The 22,852-nt window shown below is 42.4% G+C and overlaps 1 protein-coding gene across 1 annotated transcript in view; it reads right to left on the reverse strand.

The window, feature by feature from the left end:
* GLI3 (GLI family zinc finger 3) overlaps window positions 1–22,852 on the reverse strand; it is a 280,972-nt gene that overhangs the window by 83,281 nt on the left and 174,839 nt on the right. Inside the window, exons 5-6 of the mRNA XM_032644011.1 lie at window positions 5,537–5,742; window positions 1,856–2,002 (exon numbers count right to left, since the gene is read on the reverse strand). Coding sequence (XP_032499902.1) covers window positions 1,856–2,002; window positions 5,537–5,742 — 353 coding nt within the window. The remainder of the gene's footprint in view (window positions 1–1,855; window positions 2,003–5,536; window positions 5,743–22,852) is intronic.

Raw genomic sequence — 22,852 nt, forward strand, 5'->3', positions numbered from 1 at the left:
TTATGTTCCATTAAACTAAATGCTATTTCAGCTATTTTAGAGGGCAGGGATATAGTACTTTACGCACTTTCCCGCCCTTTATCATGCTCTTCCCAACCCCCTAACAGCGAAGCATAGAAAGAGAAAGTTGTCAGCATTTGGGGCAGTGATTTGGGGTCATCTGTTGAAGGGGACAGCTAAACTACGAGGTGTGGATTTCAAAACTGCTGAAAGAGAAGTGGCCCAGTTCTTCACTGATCATACGGCTTCCTTCTTAAATCTAAACCCTAGCACTCTTACTGTTCCAACACAGAGCTCTCCTATCTGGCTTTCTGTTAATCGTTTTGTTTCTCTATTCTAATAAAAGATTCTGACAAAGAAAAAGGAGGCTTCTTTTTATGTGATGAATGATAGGACATCTAAATTCCTAGTTAATGACAATCAATTTACCACATACTCTGGCAAATTAAAATGCCTTTAATTAGTTTTTACAAAGTAAAAGGGTAGCTTCATCCTTTATTTAGATAAAAACTGCCATTGCCTGACTAAACACATTCTCATCAAACAGAGAAGGCAATATGGGCTGACCTTTCAAGGATTCTCTCTTATTTTAATTCTCTATTTGCAGATTTTTAAATAACTAATTTGCATAATAACACTCAACTTTTTTTCCCAATAATCCCTAATTGAAACGTGGTTATGATGGATCTGAAATGGAAACTCTCTCTTCTACAAAGTGGAAAACAAAATCCCTGCGGAAGATGTAACACATTTCTCTTACTCTGTGTGTGGTAATGAGCTCGCCATTGGAAACCCACTCAAGCTGTGTTCGTATGTAACACAGCTAAGTTAGTTCATGACAGTAAGGGGACCAAGGCTGTAGATTTTATGCCCTGTGGACCAATCATTTTCTCTCTATTCTCAATCTGAGAACTGAATTATCAACCACTAATAGAGAGTAGACCAAGGTCCACCCATTGTCACAGAAGAATCCAAACAGACCCTACATGGAAAATCACAAATTAATCACTGCTACTAGAAGAAACAAACAAAACCTCGAGCATATGTCCTACTCAAACTCATACTGTCGTCGTATTCAAAGGGTTTCGTTAGGTACACCTTGGTTGATGTTTCAGGTTCACTTCCTGGCGCCTGGCAAACGGATGTGGACTTAAAGAATCCAAATAAATAAGAACTCTTGGATGTTCTGAAAAATGATAAAATCATAGGCTCTTGTTTATATGTCTAGAGAAGTGACACAAAGGACATGTCATAAGCCTTGAGGGACCCAAAATAAAGTGATACAAAGTACAACCAATGATCCCATTTGCTTCCACTGCTAGGTAGAGGGCTAAAAGTAGCCCTTCCCGATGTGGAAATGTTTTTATTTTTCCTATGTAAGAGGTCTCAATGAGACAGAATTTTTTAATGTAAAGAAAACACGTGGAAAATAAGAAAAAAATCAATCAATGAAAAATGTAAAACCGAGTATAGGTCTCTTTTTTAGTTAATTTATAAAGCATAAAATCTATAAAACCAAGGAATGACTGGACGAAGCACATTCATCTTATCAAACACGTTCCCTTATTCTGCTACCAAGACAATCAGGGCTGACTAGGTTTTTGTGTATCTGCTAAATTACAATCGCCTGTATCTTCCAGTTCACTGATATGAAGTGAGTTAAGCGGGAGTCTCAGGACGGCCACATCTGTGGAAGCTTCCTGGGAAACCAAGGCAACCAGAGTCTCAAGTATTGGTGGTTCCTCCTCCTCTGGTTTGAAAAGTTAGGTAATCAACCCATCTTTGTATCTTCCTCTCCCTCTCATGAGTTAGCTTGGCCACGCCCAGGACTACAGAAGAGGGGCCCGCCACTTACTATCCATGGCATGAAGGTACTCCATGTGGATGGCCCCTGCACCGGCGGTGGCAGCGGAGGGGATGATGTCTGCATAGGGACTGCGTTGGCCGGCTAACAGAGCCATCTGATGGTAGTATTCCGCTGGGCTGACTCCAGCGTGGGGGGCTGGATGGAAGAGGAGACAAGAAAACATGGTTACTAGTTGAAAGAAGGCCAAAAAGAAGCTTTCCCTGAGACATCCCGAAGTCCGTTTGCCATGCAGCCCACATCAGCCATTCCTTTTACGGTTCTTTCTAGGAAAACTTCCTGAACTCAAACCGTGCTTTCACTGAAGTCTCCCAGATATCACTGATTCGAAAATAAAACTGAAGGAAAAGAATAGAAAAAATAAAATACATGATAAAACTTTCGAGGTGAGTTTGAAGAATCACCAGGAATTCCAAATGATTAAATTGTATTGGGCTGGCCAAAAGGTTCGTTCGGGTTTCAGTAAAAATAAAAGACATTCTTCATTTTCACCGAGAACTTTACTGAACAACGTATTCATTAACCAAATGAACTTTTTGGCCAACCCAAAATATGTGTGTATGTATCTGTACACTCATTCCCCTATTTTGCTCCCTCAAATAGAAGTGTCTTGGGAAGATCCCACATGCCGCGGAGCAACTAAGCCCGTGCACCACAACTACTGAGCCTGTGCTCTAGAGCCCGTGAGCCACAACTACCGAGCCCGTGTGCCACGACTACTGAAGCCCGCGCGCCTAGAGTCCGTGCTCCGCAACAGGAGAAGCCACTGCAATGAGAAGCCCGCGCACTGCAACGAAGAGTAGCCCCTGCTCGCCGCAACTAGAGAAAGCCTGCACGCAGCAATGAAGACCCAACACAGCCAAAAATAAATTAAATAAATAAATAATCTTAAAGAAAAAAGTGTCATATCAAACTGTATGTGCAGTTATTTTTCCACATTTCTTACAGTCGTAAACAACTTAGATAACCATGACGTCCTTCATGACATACTTAACATACATCCCTAAGTCTTCTGGCAGGAGGGTCTGAGTCAGCTCTCAGGAACTGGAGGACCCTGGGTCACGAGTGGAAAAGGCAGCACAGCTGGCTTTAATAACACATGACGGTGGCAAGCTGCAATTTTGTGTTCCATAATTTTAAAGCTCTTTTTCTCCTCTTTTTTTCATTACAAAATCAAAAAGAAATACACCTATCAATCTGGAGCAATTTACTGGCAAGCGTCAGCTCTATAGCAGTGGGATAATGATCGGTTTCTGCATGCCAATTTATGTGCCAAAGCTGCAGGACGCTGTAGCAGTTCTGAGGGTGGTCTCCAAATACACTAAGATGTGGATGCAAATCCCAGCTCCACCTCTTACAGCTTCACAGGAAGTTGCTGGGAGCAGTGAAGGCAATGGTGCATGGAAAGTGCTTAGCACATAGCATTCGATCAATAAAAGCTAATTTTATCATTATGATGTAGAAACACTAGCATTCTAGTGATAGGTCTGTGTAGGCTTTACATTTGTGTCCATGTACTTTTTAATTTTTTTACTGAAGTAGAGTTGATTTACAATGTTGTGTTAGTTTCAGGTGTACGGCAAAGTGATTCAGTTATACACACACACATATATATTCTTTTTCATATTCTTTTCCATTATAAGTATTACAAGATATTGAATATAGTTCCTTGTGCTATACAGTAGGTCCTTGTTTATTTTATTATAGTAGTGTGAATCTGTTAATCCCAAACTCCTAATTTATCCCTCCCACCCCCTTTCCCCAAACCATATGTTTGTTTTCTATGTCCGTGAGTCTATTTCTGTCTTGTAAATAAGTTCATTTGTGTCATTTTTTTTTAGAGTCTACATATAAGCGATATCATATGATATTTGTCTTTCTCTTTCTGACTTACTTCACTTAGTATGATCATCTCTAGGTCCATCCATGTTGCTGCAAATGGCATTACTTCATTCTTTTTTATATGTGTCCACATACTTCTCATACATCGTAAAGACAGAGAGATATATACAAAAATCACAGACCCCAAGAGACAAATGTTAGTGACCTGACTTGGGTATTAATTGGACTCCTGAGAGGCAGGACAACGAACCAAAGAACATTTTAGTCATGTTCATCATCAGATACTTCGGAAAGCAGATGACAAGATGTTTTAACTAGAGGTACCAACTTCAGTGGCCCCACTAAATGTCCAGAAGCCGGGCAACATTCCAAGCCCATCGTCAGCTGACCTCTCGACCCCTCTCTCCCTCTGTTCTTATTAGTCACTTCCATGAACCCCCAAGTATTCCATGGAGGTGACTTTCCATTTTTCCCACTAGAAAACCAAATCCAAAGCAGAACGAACTCCAATCTCACTCTTTTACAGTTCTCTTTTTAAAGTGTGAATCTTGTCGAAATGGCAAAACTTCTTCATTAGGGACATTGCAAGTATATTCCCTGCATTGAATCAGAGGGAGAAAAGTAAGCCAGCAGCTATTGCTGGAGCACAGCTTCTTGTATGAATGAGCGGATATTTACTGAAACACCTCAGGAAGCTTCCATCTACTATCCCCACCACGCACGGCCAGCCTTGGGGAGCGTCTGAGTGGAGAATGTGGACCGTGCTGCTGGGTGAGACGGACTGCTTCGCGTGTCTCTGTGCCCCAACACAAGCATCAGAGATTTGCGGTTTGCTGAGAGCTCATAATCCTCTACCTGTCATCAATACAGCTTACGCCATCCTGGACCTTAACTCAGACGCTAGCAATTGTGGGCAAATGAGTTTGTATATGTGTGCGTGAGATGGGAAATGCTCTTCCTGAACCAAAGGAGCATTTTATCATTGGGCACTTGTGTAAGGCACAGGTCCAATTTAAAAGAGTCAGGTGACAAGTAATTGGGAGGCCAACAGAACAACAGGAATTTGGTGCTTTGGAGCTTAAGATGAACATCAAGTATAAGAGAATTAAAGTCAAAGTTTGTTTCTTGTCCCACCGCATCCCTCTTGCAGTGTTCATTTGGTCAAGGACAGAGGGCGCATACAACAGAGCCGGCCCATCACGTTCTCTACGACCTTGCAGCTCAGAGCGTGGTCCCTAGACCAGCAGCACTGACATCACCTGGGAGCTTCTCAGAAGTGCAGAACCTCAGGCCACACCTGGACCCACCCCAAAGAGAACAGTATTTTATCACCATCCCCAGGTGATACCTATGTGCACCAGAGTTTGCAAAGTGTGGCTCCAGTGGACATATCTGTATACACGTGTCCTTCAGACATGCAGCACAGGAAAGCGTTCATCAGAAGGTGAGCAAAATGTGCTGGTTACACATGCACACTGTGGGAATGGCAACAGGGCCAGTCTAAATATACGTGAAGCCACAGAACACAGCAGTGAATGAGCGCAAGGATTTGGGCATCAGCGCATTCTGGCTCTGAGTACCACCTCTGCCACTTACTAGCTAGTCAACCAGGTTTCAAGTTACTTGGACCCTCTGCCCTTATCCTCACCTGAAAATGGACATAATATCCCACCCATGACATGGAGGTGTCATGAGGCTGAAATGAAAGCACGTAATCACATCACTTAGCACAGCGCCCGGCACACGGGACTCAAGAAGCACCAGTTACTCTGTGCCCCGTTCCAGGAGAGGCATGATGTACGGAAGCAGACAGGCTGGTCTGAGACTCACCATCTGTGGGGCTCAGCCCGCGGGCGGCCGAAATCATGGAGAGGGACGGGCTGCTGTGTAGGGACCGGATGTAGTCCATGTAGGGGTTGATGTAGGGATGCGGAGGGCTGAATGGGGACTCAGAAGCTGCAGCGGGATTCCGATGTGGGGAGATCCTGATGAAGGGCAGGTCGGAATACGTGGGGCTACTAGATAAGGCAGAAGGCCTAGGTAAAAAGAAAAGCAGACACAAGAGGTATACGCATGAGACCAAGAGCTCCGTAGGCAGAGGCTGTCTGTGAAAGAAAATAAGTAAAATTTTATGTGAACTCAAGGCGTCTTGGGGGAAAGAAGATCAGGCATATACATTTCCAGCACTAGGACCTTAAGATAACGGTGACATCGTGTAGGTAGAATGCTACTCGGGCAAAGAAAACGGACCTCTGAGAAGTTTCCTGGCACTCAGAATACAGGAGAATAAAGCCCTTTGGTTTTCCTCATGAGAAGAAATTCTAAACAGGCATCTGAGCTTAAAGTAGTAGCTGCGATTCTATTTTCCATTTGACCTGAATGTTAATTTTACCATTGAACGTGTCTCTCACCATCACGGTACTGCATTAAAAGAAAAAAAAAAGAAAGAAAGAAAAGAAAGAAAAAGAAAGAAAGGAAGGAGGGAGGGAGGAAGGAAGGAAGCTAGGAAGGGAGGGATGGAGAGAGAAAGAAAGGAAGGAAGATTCTTCCGGTCTGGGAGTCTGTGCATGCATGTGGCAGAGATGCCTACAAATGAGAAAAGAGACTAATTGCAAAAGTCTGTAAGAAACATGAAATTGACACTCTGTACATAGGTGCTCCAGCTTGAGTGTTCTGGGTCTTGAGGTTGTGAGCAAACCCAGTTTCACAGATATGGGTTTCCCTGTTTTGAAGGCAGCCCCCCTGCTCCGTGAGCAGCAGCCCTGGGAGGCAGCTTCCTCTCATAGCCGTTCTGCATGTGGCTGGCTTCCTGATCAGCGGCGTTCAGTGAACAATCCGTAATGAAGCGCTCCTGGGGTTAGAAAGTTGGAAAAGGTCAGGGTTTTGATCAAGGTCATGCCTTAGTTATAAGGAGCAAAGGTAGAATGTAAGCTTCTGGCTGCTGAAAATAAATGCTAAGGCATACCTTGCTGCCACCATACCTCATCCACTCCAGGGAATTCCCTCCCCAGAGCCACCCCCAAGCCCCACGGACAGGCATTTCTAGAACGGCCAGTCTGTGGAACCCCCCCCTCGCCGCCCTGTTCCTCCTCTAATAGAAAACGTTTTGTGTGGATAATCCAGTGAACTGGCTCTGACGGGCTGAACACTTGTACTTTCCCTTTTTTCATTCACAGAGAATATGGCCATAAAAAGGCGAGACCGTGATAGAGAGGGATGTTCTGAGAACTGCAAACTCCTCTTGTGGCGCTGGCTTCAGGAGTGAAAGGAAAGGGAGGAGAAACACATTTTCTCATCCCGCCTCCCAAGCAAAGGCACATGCAGCCTGCAGCTGCAGCTGGGCTCTGGCCCCCAGCCCCGTCAGAACAGAGTCCTGGGAGAAGCCAGCTCCTCGAAGGGCACTGAGTTAAATGAACCCAAAGCTCAGATCATGGATCTTCTCAGTAGAAAATCAAAGAGGTTAAAACACACGGGAGGGAGAGGATTTTCTCACTTGTTCCTTCTTACTCTTTTTTTTCGTTTTGAACTTAAAAAAAAAAAAAAAAGAGGCTTTTTATTTGTTCTTCGGATGTCACTTTGGGTGAAATAAAATAAAAATCCAGAGTTTTCTAAATTTACATGTTGGCGGAGTGAGAAGTCACCACCTGAAAATAGCTATTTCTTTTCCAAACAACTTGAGGCTTTCCATACCCACTCAAAAATCAGTAAAAATTCCTTGTTCTTAAATAGAAATTGGCAAGACCTATTTTAGCTCTTTACTACAAAATAAGTTAGCTCTGTGTCACTGGTTAAATCTGACGCTCCATTTAGACCTGTCACTACCTTAGAGCACACCAGACGCTCGAATTCATTCATTCATTTTCTACCACAAAGGAAAATCAATCCTTCCAATCCGATTCGCAAGTGATTATTATCAAGTAACAGGCTCATTTGTAGATTTATGATGAGAGACAGGTGCCGCAGAAATATAAAAAAGCAGACATTTCAAGACATCCATGAGATGATACCTCCTAGACGAGCTTTTCTTAGGATCCACGAGAAACTCGGTCTGAACACTATGAACTAAGAATCAGTGAAGCAATGACATTGCTAATTGGTTTCTTCGTTAGGCAAAAAATTGGAAACTGTAATTTGTCTCAAGTTCTAGAATTGAGCATGGTAGTAAGAATATTCCCAGAAGCCTCGATTCCATTGAAGAATCATGGATGGAAAAAAATCGGCACTTAGAACAGCATGAAGATTATAGATATCGGGCTGGGGTGCTCACCAGTCCCAAAGAAGCAGGGAAGCCAGGAGATGGCTGATGCTTTTCTCTCCTCACAGATCTGTGGAAGCCTGATGTCTGCCTCCCCCCTTTCACTTTCATTTGACCTGCTCTCACAGGAAGACTGAGGGTAACTAGTCGATGAGTAAGGAATCAAGATCTGGACACATCTTCCCCAGCAGGAACGCCCAGGCTCCATCCTCCCTTCCACACCCCTCAGGAGCAACAGCAGAGAAGAGGGTTGGTCCCTCCAGGATTTGGAGATGAAGTCAGGAAACTCCACGCACTCTGGTGAATGTCGTACCCATGCCTGTCTCTCCCCTCTGGAGATGATGCTGGGAAGGTATGGAGTCAGCTATTTCTCAACGAGACGGTGGGACATGCTTTCAGACAGGAATGCAACTAAGAAAGCTGCAAATGGAAACAACCTAAGTGTCCATCATCGGATGAATGGATAAAGAAGATGTGGCATTATATACAATGGAATATTACTCAGCCATAAAAAGGAACAAAACTGAGCTATTTGTGATGAGGTGGATGGACACAGAGTCTGTCATGCAGAGTGAAGTAAGTCAGAAAGAGAAAAACAAATACCGTATGCTAACACATATATATGGAATTTAAGAAAAATAATGTCATGAAGAACCTAGGGGTAAGACGGGAATAAAGACACAGACCTACTGGAGAACGGACTTGAGGATATGGGGAGGGGGAAGGGTGAGCTGTGACAAAGCGAGAGAGAGGCATGGACATATGTACACTAACAAACGTAAGGTAGATAGCTAGTGGGAAGCAGCCGCACAGCACAGGAAGATCAGCTCGGTGCTTTGTGACCGCCTGGAGGGGTGGGATAGGGAGGGTGGGACGGAGGGAGACCCAAGAGGGAAGAGATATGTGAACATATGTATAACTGATTCACTTTGTTACACAGCAGAAACTGATACAGCATTGTAAAGCAATTATACTCCAATTCAAAAAAAAAAAAAAAGCTGCAAGATATCAACTGCCCTAAAGAAAAGAACCATCTAGTAGTCAAAGGCCAGCCATCCCCAGGATACAACAGGAAAATGTCTAACGAGGGTCATTCAGGGAAGGGTCATCAGGAATTCTGGGGACAGTTGAGTCAGACCATCAGAGCAGTGGTACGATGGGAGGGCTCAGGGCTGAAGGGGAACCGACGTGGATGGGACAGCAGCTGTGTGACCTTGGCCATGATACTCACCCCCTTCTTGTCCTAAATAGTCCAATGGGGAGGATACCTACCTCTTGGGGGTCTTGGCAAGTGAATATAACTAAAGCCTCATGTACTGAGCCTAGTATCTAATAAATGCTGAATACGTGCACACAACTTATTTCACAAACTATACTAATATATTCCACTCCTAATATATACACATATACAACAGAGACAAATGTATATATGTACATATATACTCATACATACACACAAACACACACATGCATATGAGGGATGGCAAATATAGCATACTATGTGGTTTTCAAACACTGAAATATTGGAACCCTTTTTTCAAAGCATATCGTATGGTGGAAACACACCTGTCTGCTTTGTTCCCCAACCTGTCAGTATCCCGGGAGCATCTCCTTGGGGTTCCCAGGACCTCCGCTCAAAATCATAAAACCACACAAGGTGGTGAAGAACATGAACTCAGTTATCATTAAATGCAAGAGCTCTGAAGGAACTGGACTTGAACTCAGGCTCATTCTTGACTCTGTCACTGAGGCGTGTTTCCTTATACACAACATGGAACAATGACAGTTCTCTGCCAGGGCTGCTGTCACCACCGGCAAAGGGCACTCAGTAAGTGGTGGTGGCCGCTGATGTTCTTGGTGGTTTTAAGAACCATCCATCAACTTTTTTGTGTGTCACCTGTTTTCAGTTCAGCAAACAAATGTCCAAATAGCAAGACTTTTGGAGACTGGTGTTCTCATTTCCTTGCTGTTCAATTTCTCACTGAAAGTTGATGACTTATTCTTTCTGTCTCCAAATCAGGCTCTTGTGAGTTGGGCTAGCATGACCCTCCTCTAGCACTGAAGACTGACAAAAACGGCTTTCTAAGTCATCAAAGCTGAGCACCTAGCCTTGAACTACAATGGCCGTGGCAGCCACCTGACATGGATGTAAACATACATAAACTACAATTTTTCAATAAAGCTGCTTTTAACCTTACCTAACAGAGTCATTTCCAAATTCTTGGCATCTATATCATTTGTCATTTATTTTGCTTTTAACTGTAAAGCAAATCTGAAAGGGAAGACTTTATATTTAATAGGCAGATGTGTATTCACCGCTGGAAGAAAGAGCCATTCAAATTGACGGCCAGAGGGGTGAATTCTATTGAAGAAAGAAGAGGTGGGAAATGTCAGGAAGGCAGTCACCAAGTTTTCCATATAAATGACATATATCATTTCAAAAACTATCCTAAAGTTGACCTGGTAAATATTTGTCAAGCTTGCTAAACATCTTCATTTGTGGATTACAGGCGCACGAGGAAAAAAAATTATAGGTGTCACTTTCTCGGTTTATATTTTAGTAGATACACACAGAGATTGAACTGAAGATTACTGTTGGCCTCTCATGACTCCCTCTGCCTTTGTAGCTTTCGGTTCTCTCTTTTCTGGGGCTATACGTGGCTCCGTGGTTGGAAGACAAACACAAACCATGGAGGAAAAAAAACAAACAACAAACAAACATTCCGGGAAGAACACTGAAATTTAGAACTGCTCCAAGAACAGGGATCCCACACTGTTTATGCTGTAGCCAAAGAGTATAGAAATAGGCCTGTGACCCCCTCAAGCTAAATCATAAAACTGCTGTCTAGGAAAAAGATGTGCAAGCTGTAGAGGGTTGTCTGGGTGGCCAGAGCATCACCGAGGGGAGGAGCTATGGTTCCATGACCTCTGCATCTTGGCTCATGCATTTAAGACCCCGGCCTGCCCACCCAGGGATAACGTCCCCTATACTGCTTCCATCTCTCTGTCTTCCCAAGGCCATGAAGACCCAAGGTGTGGCTGCCACTTTGTTTCCATATCGCCCAATGGATAAATGAAGTATAGCTTCAGACAAGAAAGCAGGTGGGGATTATTTTTATGTTCTCCCCAAAGACAATAAAGTAATATAAAGTTTGTGTTTGTTTGTGGAAATAATTTAACTTTGGATTAATCCTTTTATAAGGTCATGAAAATAGATTACAATGAAAAGAGTAGAGGATTCTTATTAGAGCCTTTTAAACATTATACTATGATAAACTTAAAAACAAAAAAAACATGTACTGCAGAGAATAACTGGACTTCTTAGTTAAAATGAAATATCATTATATAATCTAATTTGTTACTGCCTTTTCATCTATCTTATTGGGTTACTAAAATGCCAAGATTAAAATCACAGTATTCCATCACTTGCATTACCCATTATGAGAGCATTAAACAAGGTTTATAGGCTGGATTATTACAATTCGCTTTCATGTTGCTTGGAACACTGGAAATGTACACATACCCCTTGCATTCTGCAGTACGCATGAGAGCTTCAACTACCAGAAGACTGAGATGCTGGGGTTTTTTTTTCTACATAAGTTAATTTTTGTTTAATTTTGTTCTTTCCATAAAAAGTACACACTTTTCATATTCAAGTAGTGGCTTAACAGACAACAAAGGGGAGCTACCCCTTATAATGTATTTTTAATCAACTAATTAATTACTCAATAAGCACAGTTCTAATAAACCAAATTTGTAATAAAACATGTCGCTTTCCATACAGCGACAGAAACAAATAACGAAAATGTCCGCGGCTCATACGCTAGACATCGTTGGAAATCTGCATAGTCCTGAACTTGGTCTTTTTCTCTATTCAAGGTGAGTTTTCGGATAACTGCTGCCCCAGAGTCATCACGCGCCCCTGCAATGTACACATGCGTGTGCTGGTTATTTCCCACTTTGCCAGCCTTCACCCCGGAACCTCTGCATGCCCCGAAGGCTGCACTCTGTGGTCTGAATCAGCAGGCTCCCTTTCCCTCGGGATTCCACTACGCAGATGCACCGGCAGGAACTGGCGGCAGAGGGGAGACAAGTCAGGGTATGAACTCCCCTCACTTCCTTCCACTAGTTACAGTTCTGCTGGTGGCATTCTTCCCCGCAAGGGCCCCGCTCCCCAAGTGCGACCCTTCTTCCTTGGCTCTAGCCCTCCCTGCCCTTGTCCTCTGCCTGCACCTTCAGGCTAGGGCTGGTAACCTCCTCAAACTTTTCCTAGTCCTGGAGGCTCTACTATCACTTTCTGAGCCCCTAACCTTGTCCACACCTCTGGAAATATCTGCTCCATGGAACTGCCAGGGAAACTGCTAGCTGATAAGATGGTTCAGTTTCAAACCTCATTTTCATCTTTTCTGCAGGTAAAGAGTATTTCCCATGAATTTTTAACTGACCTAGGCCTTTTACAAATTTACCATATTGGATTTCAATTTTGAAAAGCTACATGTATAACCACACAGATGAATATTTCAATGAGATGTTCATTCGATATACATTTAATTGAAAATACATTTACTAAGAATCCATTATGATTTTAGCACTTTGGGGGATTTCAAGAAACATAATATATGGTCATTTGGTCCCTGCTCTCAAAGAGTTTATTTATAGTCAAATGGGGGGAGGCGAAGGCACACACACATAAAGTGTATATAGAACAAGTCTTATCTGATGGGTCAAAATGCATCAACAGGAGCCTTCCAGGATGCAGTCTGGTTACGTAAAATATGCAACATGAACTGTGCTGCCAAGAGTAGATAAGATTTGGATAGAAGTAGCCACTGAAGGTGAAGGGACATCACTTAATGTACACGTTAATGCTAAGAGGCTGAATATTTTCTTAGAGGCAGAATTCAAGGGCTATGGTTGATTTCTTTAACAAAAAAAAAAAAGAGAGAGAGAGAGAGAAAGGGAGAGAAATATTTGTTTTAATGGGGAAACATCATTTCAAGGGATTTGAGAATGACCTTCTTATTTTTTTTATTTTTTATTTTTTGCAGTACACGGGCCTCTCACCGCTGTGTGGCCTCTTCCGTTGCGGAGCACAGGCTCCGGATGCACAGGCTCAGCGGCCATGGCTCACGGGCCCAGCCGCTCCGTGGCATGCAGGAACTTCCTGGACCGGGGCACGAACCCGTGTCCCCTGCATCGGCAGGCGGATTCTCAACACTGCGCCACCAGGGAAGCCCAAGAGCTGTACTATTTAATGTTTAATAAGAAAATATACATAAAGCATTTAGCCGGGGACCTGTTACGTGGTAAGTTCTCAGTAAATGTTGGCCCCTGTGACCAACACGCTCATTCCTACTGCTGCTGTTGCTACTAGAGCTCTGGGTGGTCAAGGCTAAAGCCACGCTGCTTTCATTGCATCCTTGTGCATTCCTTTCCTCAGTTCTGGAGCCGGCCTGGTTTTAGCTCTCCTGACATCCTTGGTGTCATCTAGGAGGGTGCCCCCGATCCTCTTTGGACAAAGCAAAGAGATTAGTGACTTTACCTGACCATAGTAAAACGGAAGGGATTTTTTTTTCCCCCGAAAGTAAATTCAAGGGCATGATTATTCTGTAACTTCACTGCCATGAAAAAAGAAAACGAGGTGGTGCGGGGACGAAAATTTCAAAGTCTGATTTCTCTGACATTCCTGCCAACTTTCCACTGATTCTAATAGATTGGAATTGTTTGGTATTTGATGAATTACCAATACCCCCCCACAAACAGCAGGCAAAATGGCAAACTAATGTCCTTTTCCAAGAAGAAAACACACTTCAAAACAGAAAGATGTTGAAACACAACAGTGTGGAGTGACCAAGGACTGAGTCTCATGAAATTACAGCATCTAGAAAATCTCTGGGTCCTATGGCGTTTGTTCCTCAGTGTTACATTTTCTTTCTTCTCTTTCTTCCCTTTCTTTTCTTTTTACTTTCTTTCTTTCCTTCTTTCCTCCTTTCCTTCTTTCTTTCTTTCTTTCAGGTGTTAACGTTTTCTGAAAATGTAGAATTCTATCAACTATGACACCCTCTGGTAGAATTTGAGCCACAATACCCGCCAGGTATAAGGAAACAGGACAGTAAAGTAGTACACAAGATTCAATTAGAACTGCTGATTTAATTAACTAAACAAACAAGCCTGTGCTTGTATCACTTACCTGGAAATTTCCACCATTTAACGTCAACAGATACTTAAAACATCTCAAGAGCCCCAAGCCAGGATTTAAGTGAGAAGCCTCCCAGCTGGAGGCTTCAGATACTGAGTGGACATAATTAATTAGAAACAGGAAGTTAGCTTCCACAGTTTAATCCTTGCTTCATGTTGAGTCCTCTTATAGATGGTGTGGAGGACATTTATAACAAAGACAGGTGCATCTGGAACGCTGACCCAAGGAGAGATGAGGCTGCTTTTTTTTTTGTTTTGTTTTGTTTTTTTTTTGTGGTACGTGGGCCTCTCACTGTTGTGGCCTCTCCCATGGCGGAGCACAGGCTCCGGACACGCAGGCTCAGCGGCCATGGCTCACGGGCCCAGCCGCTCTGCGGCATGTGGGATCTTCCCAGACCAGGGCACGAACCCGTGTCCCCTGCATCGGCAGGCGGGCTCTCATCCACTGCGCCACCAGGGAAGCCCCGAGGCTGCTGTTTTAACTGATTTTTGTAAGCATTACTTCAAGAACCAGCTCAAATAACTCCTTTATCAACAGCAGTCTGGCACGTTGAGCTCAGGTGTGTCTTCCAGGACAGGAGCTGGTGTGGACTTTTTCTCTGGGACCATCATCATCACAGTCCTTGTAATTATTACGATGACTGTTAACTACAGACTAGAGCGTTTACTGGGTTGTCTCTTATCATCCTTGGCAAGATGCCTCTGACTCACACTTTCCCTCAGGCTTTAAATCACCCCTATTTTAAGTGAAAACAGAGATGTCCATCAAGGAACTATTATTATCTAAATAGCTCTCCTCCAGAAGAAGATCCCCCAGGTTTGCTAGGGGCCTCTGGCTTAGTAAAGGTGAAAATAAGAGGCCCTTTTAAAGTGCCATGCTCTTTAGATTTAACTGGAATTAGATCTTGTGAGACTCTACTTCATGTTGATCAAGACTTTATATACCAGACACATTTCTTGATATTCTAGACTTTTAACCCTTCTTGAAATGGAACCGGACCCTATGGTCCTTGCTCCGCCCCCCAACCCATGTCCTCTGCCTGCCTTTTGTCTGTGGAAAACTTTAGCCAAAAAATAAGTTTAATCAGAGAAGTGAGAAAATGGAGAAACAAAGGAAAGCAGTCAAAGGAGACCAAATAATAATAATTTAGTCGTTAAGCGTAGTCAAGGACTTTTAGTTCCTTCTCAAGGGCTATAAAATAAAGCAAACTTTCCTTTCCACCAACCTTGCCTCTTTATTGGCTTTTGAGCAGTGAGCAGCCAGACCCCACTTTCAGTTACACACTGAGGGTGTCAAACTCTTCCAAAATAAGTTAAATATGAAAGGTGTATATCTAATGATCTAATGTCCTGGGGGAACAATTTGTCTATATCATTCCATAGGAAAGAAGCATTAAGCTCTACATAAGGACACAGCAATGTCCTAGGGTTCTTGTCATCCCGGCTCCTAGGGTTCTTGTCATCCCGGCTTCGGAGAACTTTGCTCCAGGCAAAGGGAATGACATCATGAGAGGCTGAAGATCCGTCTGGCCACTGGGAAAGGAAGCACACAGCCTCTTACTGCACTCTGTTCTTCCCCATGAAAGCAAGTCTTCTGACACCACAAGTAAGGATGGATTGAACTTACTGGGAATATCTATATGACGTGTGGAAATCACCTGTTCAGATTACCCTCAGAGAACCTGCATGGGACCACAGCCTTTCTAAAGCCCACTCTTTGGGCTTTACTTTTCTCATCTGTAAAATGTGAGGATCTGGATGAGATGATCTCCACTCCACCCACCAGGGTTACAGTATCTTTTGGTCCTAAAATCCAATGTTTTCTATGATTCAAACCATTTGTTTCCGTCTGCCTTTGAGCAGTTTTGACACTTCATGTTACCAAGTCTGTAACTTGAATAAAGGGTAGTTTGAACATTCAGTGACACTTCACTTGAGTCTCATTTTCCTTCTTTGCTCCCTCTTTTTCATTTTTTAAAAAAAATTTTATTGAAACATAGTTGATTTACAATGTTGCGTTAGTTTCAGGTGTACAGCTGAGTCAGTTATATATATACTCTTTTTCACATTCTTTTCCATTATAGGTTATTATAAGATATTGAGTATAGTTCCCTGTGCTATATATGGTAGGTCCTTGTTAGTTATTTATGTTATATATAGTAGTGTGTATATGTTAAGCCCAAACTCCTAATTTATCCCTCCCCCTGCTCCCCTTTGGTCACCATAAGTTTGTTTCTATGTCTTTTGCTCCCTCTTTTTTTTTTCCGCATTCTATTTTTTATTTTTTTAACATCTTTATTGGAGTAGAATTGCTTTACAATGGTGTGTTAGTTGCTGCTGTATAACAAAGTGAATCAGCTATACGCATACATACATCCCCATATCTCCTCCCTCTTGCGTCTCCCTCTTTTGAATGGCATTGCCATCATCACTGCGACTGATGTCCCCCTGCCCCTGGCCACTCTGGTCTTCAACTTTCATATTTCTCCCTGGAGAAATGAAAGCGTCTGGCTTTATGTTGATTGGATTTGGATGAGCAGAAATTGCGACCATGGAGCCATGCAAACGGTTCGGTACTGAGCCTCAGCTTAAACCCTAAAGGAGCTTTTACCAGTGAGTTCATGGCTATTAGATGTTTTTATATTAACAGCACTTTTCCCATCCAGGTTTGTGCATTTTATCTTTATTCTTTCATATCCTGAAATTGCTTGGATAACAGAGAGGGTTTATATATTATACACACACACAGACACACACACACATTTCTAAGAGCAGCCTGAACTTTTAGGAGAAATTGAAGAGGCTTTGTGTCAAGTACAGCTAAATCCAGCCTTTCCATATCAAACCTCTGCTAGGAAATTACTGTGCAGGTGATAAGGCAGAAAGATATAATAAAAAGTGACTCTACTCAATTGACACTGCAATTTTGGTATGACTGAATATTTCTCATTCAGGTGCCTGATAAAATCGCTAAACTGTATTGCAGATAAATAAAGGAGGCTTCTGTCAAGAATAAACACCATTAATCATGAAGTCTTACCCTCTGAGAGCCTGTGCTTTGCATCCGCACAAATACACCAGCACAACCAGCAGGCAACATACACTTCCCTGCTTTACACCCTTTCAGGCTGAAGTTGGCCTCCTTTCTCATTTCGTATGATTCAGGCAGCAGGAGCATTTTGAAAACACTCTCTTTACATTTTAACTTTACAGTCTGCAACTGGGTCCTTTATCACAACATGGAGGAAAAATCAGCTGGGTTCTTGGGGGAAAAACATCCTCGACGATGAAATAATTTTTTTGTTGATTACAAACCTACACAGTCAATATATATATGATCTATACCGTATTTCATCAAAGCTAAGATGCTATTGATCTAAAGACCCAGCATTATTTTAGGAAACACTCAGAAGGATGGTTCTTCCTCATCACCTTCCATTTTTACTTTATACTTATGAAAAGAGCTCTTTCAGGCGTATTCGGACAGAGGCTTTGTCATATATCACGGTAGTACTTGCACAAAAAGGAAAATCTAAGGCAAAGTAATTTTATTGAGATACCTGTTGCTGTACACCTGAAACCAACAAAATTAAACTAAATTAAATTTAAAAAAAGAGATACTTGAAACTTCCTCATGACTGCCACTTCCCAGTAGCAACCGTAAAACACAACAGACTGTAAGATACATTCCAATTTCAGAGATGTTAAAAGGTGCAGAAAAGATGAACTTAGAATAGATGGCTTAAATATGGTAATAGACATGTATTCGGTCATTCTGCCATTTGTCAAACACTTATGACATGCCAGAGGCTGTGTTATGTGCTATCTATTTGCTCCTTCATTGAATACTTGATTCACATGGGACTGAATAATTCAACTGGGCTTGGACAGAGTAGGTAATCTGATAGTAAATACCCAAGCTGGATTCAAATCAAGTCTATAATTTTAATCACAAAGGAAAATTACTCCAAGACAAATACAAGTATGTGCATCCATGCTTAAATGCACTTATATTTTAGCATTATTGAGGCTTTTAAACAACCAGGACAGTAGGATTTTCCAGTGACCTTTTCACTCCAAAGGGAATTGATTTGAACCTTCACAGATTTACGGGGCACACAAGGCGCCCAGGGGCCCTGTGCGCTGGTGGCCCAGGGATGTGTAAGGCATCACTAGAGAGTGTGAGGAAAAAAGCAGGAGGTACAACCAGAGTTTGTGCAAGACTCTTCCAGCAGATCTTCACAGGAGGAAAGAGGGTAGGAGAAAAAACTGGCATGTGGGCATGTACGTATCAGGGCCAGGATGTTTTCATAGATTCCTCTTCTAAGGAAAAAAACCATGAACAAACCTAAACTTTCCATAACCGTGGGATGTTAGAAGGCATCTGAAAGATCATTTAATCCAATGGTTTTACTTCACAGATGAAAACAAGGAGACCCAGAGAGGTCAGGGCCCGTGTTCAAGGACCCAGTGCATCTGTGGCAGAGCCGAGATGGAAATGAGTGAGGCCCACATTTATTGTGAAAACAGCTTATACAGAGACTCATCCGAAGCCAATCGAGTTAGGTTGGAATCGAGTTAGGTTGGAATTTTCAGGAATTACACTTTGAAACCCGGAAAAAAAGCATTACCATGGGCTAATGTCACCAACATTCTATTGGGTGGAGAGGAGGAATGCTCAGAGGCGATTACTCAGCAAAGCTGTAATCCAGTCCTACTTGTAAGGGATGTTTAATCGTGTTACACAGGAAGTATTCCAACAGCTGTGTTTTGGCTCCCTGGGGGATCTGTTTTCAGAGCCCACTCCAAGGAGGAAGGGCCTCTTGTAGCCAAAAGAGGTTTAATTCCCATCTTCCAAACAAATCCTCCCCGTGTAAAGAAGCGCCACGATCCCGCAGAGTGGATGCATGTATTTGCCGAAGAGAACACAGACTCTCACAGAAAGACTGGGCCCCGCAGCACGCAGCCATTCCAAGGGCTCGTAAAGATCTGACACCAAGAGCTCAGTTCGAACCAGGACCAGCAAGAAGTTATAAAGGATCCCAAGAAACCAGAACCAGGCCCTGGCCACACGGCTCGGGACCTTCCCCAGTTCCTTAAGGAAGAGCTTCTGTGTCTATATGGGCATTTACACTGCATATAATTTTCATCACAGATTGCGTGTTCAATCATCTCTGAAAAACTCTTTGGTCCTCCTTAGGGAAGTTTCAAGTCAAAACCACTTCCAGGCACATTGTCAACAAATGGAGGTTCCCTGTTAGGTATAGCACACCCTACCTGCGTGTCAGAGTCAAGTTTCTCATGTGTTAAAAAATGGTTAAAAACAGGTGAACAGACTCCTTAGAGAATTTTGTTCTTAAGACAGCTGAATTTTTTCTGGCGGTATTGCAATGCTTTCACGATACCTATCATGAAGGCATAATTCATTAAAGAATCAAATATTTAATCTATATTAGTAGAGGTTAAAAAAACCATAATTCATAAGTCTGTTCACTGCCCATCTCTGTCTCAGTCATAAATTGTACTTCAGAAAACATATACGCACAAGAAAATATAACGGCTATGATGAGGATATCTGCATAATTTTCATTACTGTTGTTCATTATTTCTACACAGACATGCATTTTGTACAAAATAATTATGAAATTCCAGATGTAGATTTAACTTGAATGGAGCTAGCGGGCTCCCCTCCCACCCGGCCCAGGACAATTTATGTTACTGAATTCGGCATGAGTATATGAACCTGAACTGTCGGACTAGTACCCTCCTTCCGTGAGTTTCAAGCTAGCGATGGTTCAACAGCAGCTATTTTTTATTTTTTTCATATAATGTATTTATTTATTTATTTTACATCTTTATTGGAGTATAATTGCTTTACAATGGTGTGTTAGTTTCTGCTTTATAACAAAGTGAATCAGTTATACATATACATATGTTCCCATATCTCTTCCCTCCCTCCCACCCTCCTTATCCCACCCCTCTAGGTGGTCACAAAGCACCGAGCTGATCTCCCTGTGCTATGCGGCTGCTTCCCACTAGCTATCTACCTTATGTTTGGTAGTGTATATATGTCCATGCCACTCTCTCGCTTTGTCACAGCTTACCCTTCCCCCTCCCCATATCCTCAAGCCCATTCTCTAGTAGGTCTGTGTCTATGTTTTTAAACGAGAATGAAGCACTACCCTCTCGCTAATGAGGTTACAAAATGTCTTTAGGTCTCCGTGTTAGGGGCACTTACAAGCACTCTGCTTAGCAGAGGTCCACGGCACTTGGAAGCTGTGGACTAATCACCCAGGCCGGAATCAAATGGGCTGGAAGAATTCGGAGACTTGGCTCCGAGGAATGTAATTCATGCAGAAAAGCGCTATCAGAGCGAGGCCAGGGAACCTCGTGGGAAGAAAGCAAAATAAACAGTTCAACAAAGAAAACAAAGACGGGCCAATAGCCTTTTCTAAAGCTTGAGTACACTGAGACTTCAGTGGGGTCCCCCAGACAAAGACCTCATCAAAGAACACCCTTGCAAAGCAAACAGACCCTGAAGGACGTTTCCCTCCTGCACTGGGGGAGAAGGGACCAGACTCTAGTTTTCTGTCTTTCCAATTCAACTTCCTCTCACCTTCCTCCTCCCAGCAAACAAAGAAACACCAAACAACAATAATCAAAATAACGGAACAGTCCTATGTTTGTCTGGGTCCAAAGATGGGGGGAGGTGGGGAAGTCCAGCCAAATTAAAAACGGTGCAGTGTAGTTTCTGACTGTGCTTCAGGTCACGGGAAGGCCCTCACCAGTGTAAGACCCGTCTTGGTCATAGACACACAGCCTGCTCTGCACACCCCAGAGATGGAGAGAGACTCATGAAGGGCTCAAGGACTTTCACTTTGAAAAGTCTCACAAACAGCACGGGACATCACCAACCGGGTGCCGGTCGACTTGGAGAGAATCCCTCCATAGAGTTCAGTGCAGCCTTAGGGCTGAGGTTGGGGCTCTGCTTTCAGCAACCCCCATACTCCCAGTTCCCTGACATGTGGCAAACTCTTGAATTGGACTTTTCTTCACTCCATCCAATAACTATTGATACATGTATCTCAGCAGCCCTGAAATCCAAAGTCTGAGTGACCAGATTTTGATCATTAAAACGAGATTAAAATACTTCAGGCTGACTTTCTTTTCTCCTCTTGACTACTTCCATGAAGAAGAGATCATGCAGTCTTTTATCAGCTAAGCTCCAGGACAGGCTGACATGACCACGAGAAAAATGGACAGATGTCAGCACCGTGTATGTGTGTATGTGTGCTTATATGTGTATGTGAGCATGTAAATATATATAGTGTGTGTGTGTATATATGCATATGAATATATATGTGTGTGTGCTTATATGTGTATGTGAGCGTGTAAATAGATATATAGTGTGTGAATATATGTATATGAATATATATATATCTGTGTGTTTTGGGGGTGTATATGTGTGTCTGTGTTTATACATGTATGTGAGTGTGTGTATATATATATATATATAGTGTGTGTATATAAATATATATCTGTGTGTTTTGGGGGTGTATATGTGTGTCTGTGTTTATACATGTATGTGAGTGTGTGTATATATATATATATATAGTGTGTGTATATATGTATATGAATATATATATGTGTGTGTTGGGGTGTATATGTGTGTTTATATATGTATGTGAGTGTGTATATATATATATAGTGTGTGTATATATATGTATATGAGTATACATATGTGTGTGTGTGTGCATAGTGAAATAACAGAAAACGCTTACGTTAAAGAAACCAAAAATATTAATATTAACACAATCTCATATAATCCTAATTTTCATGTGTTATATCCCAGGCAAATACAGTAGGAAAAACCTTTAAAAATCAGAGACCTCTTTAGAAGTCTGATTGCCTTTTTTCCTGCTTTAACCTTTGAATCTGTTTCTGAAAACTTTCAAGGGTGTGTACAGTTTATGTTGAAAACCATGTATGCTAGGAAGATGGGGATTTTGTTCCATGGGGGCGTCAGAGATCTCTTTGAATAGAGGCAAGAAGCATTTTAGGAAGCTAGGAATGCTTTCTTTGAACGCTGTCTTCAAAATGTAAATCATATTCAAGCAACAGAGTTTGGTGATTTGTTTTGCAAATCATTTGGCAGGTCATTTAACCGTCAGTACATCCCTTTTCCCACCTTACATAATAAAGATACTGTTCACTTCTGGTGAACTTGGCAATATTTGAATACTATTTGAATGTATTTGGAAGATGGTGATTCTCTAGTTAGTGCTAAACTCATTCTAGGTAGTAGAAGACACACATGAACCTTGTCAGGCCCTGGGAATTACTTAATGCACTGAGTTAATATAACTCCCTCAGGCAGAAGCTCTTACTACTTAGGAATGACTGGGGCCTGGGGGGGCGGGTGGGCGGTGTCAGGTTCCTTAGGAACTATTCACAGGTACCCACTAGCAACCAGTGCAGAGGGACCCTCACAGGTGAACTTGTAAAAGAATGCCTTCAACCGCCTGCCGCTCATTCATTTTAGTATTAATGAATTAGATTTTCAGATGGAGGCTAAGTTCCTATTCCCTATGACAGTCCCAATGGCAAAATTTTTAATGAAATTATAATCTCTCTGTAGTTGGATAAGAAAGTTTTAAATATCTATAACTCATAAACATGTGGGATGTTCTCAT

The sequence above is a fragment of the Phocoena sinus genome, chromosome 9, assembly GCF_008692025.1.
Source record: "Phocoena sinus isolate mPhoSin1 chromosome 9, mPhoSin1.pri, whole genome shotgun sequence".
Lineage (NCBI taxonomy): Eukaryota > Metazoa > Chordata > Mammalia > Artiodactyla > Phocoenidae > Phocoena > Phocoena sinus.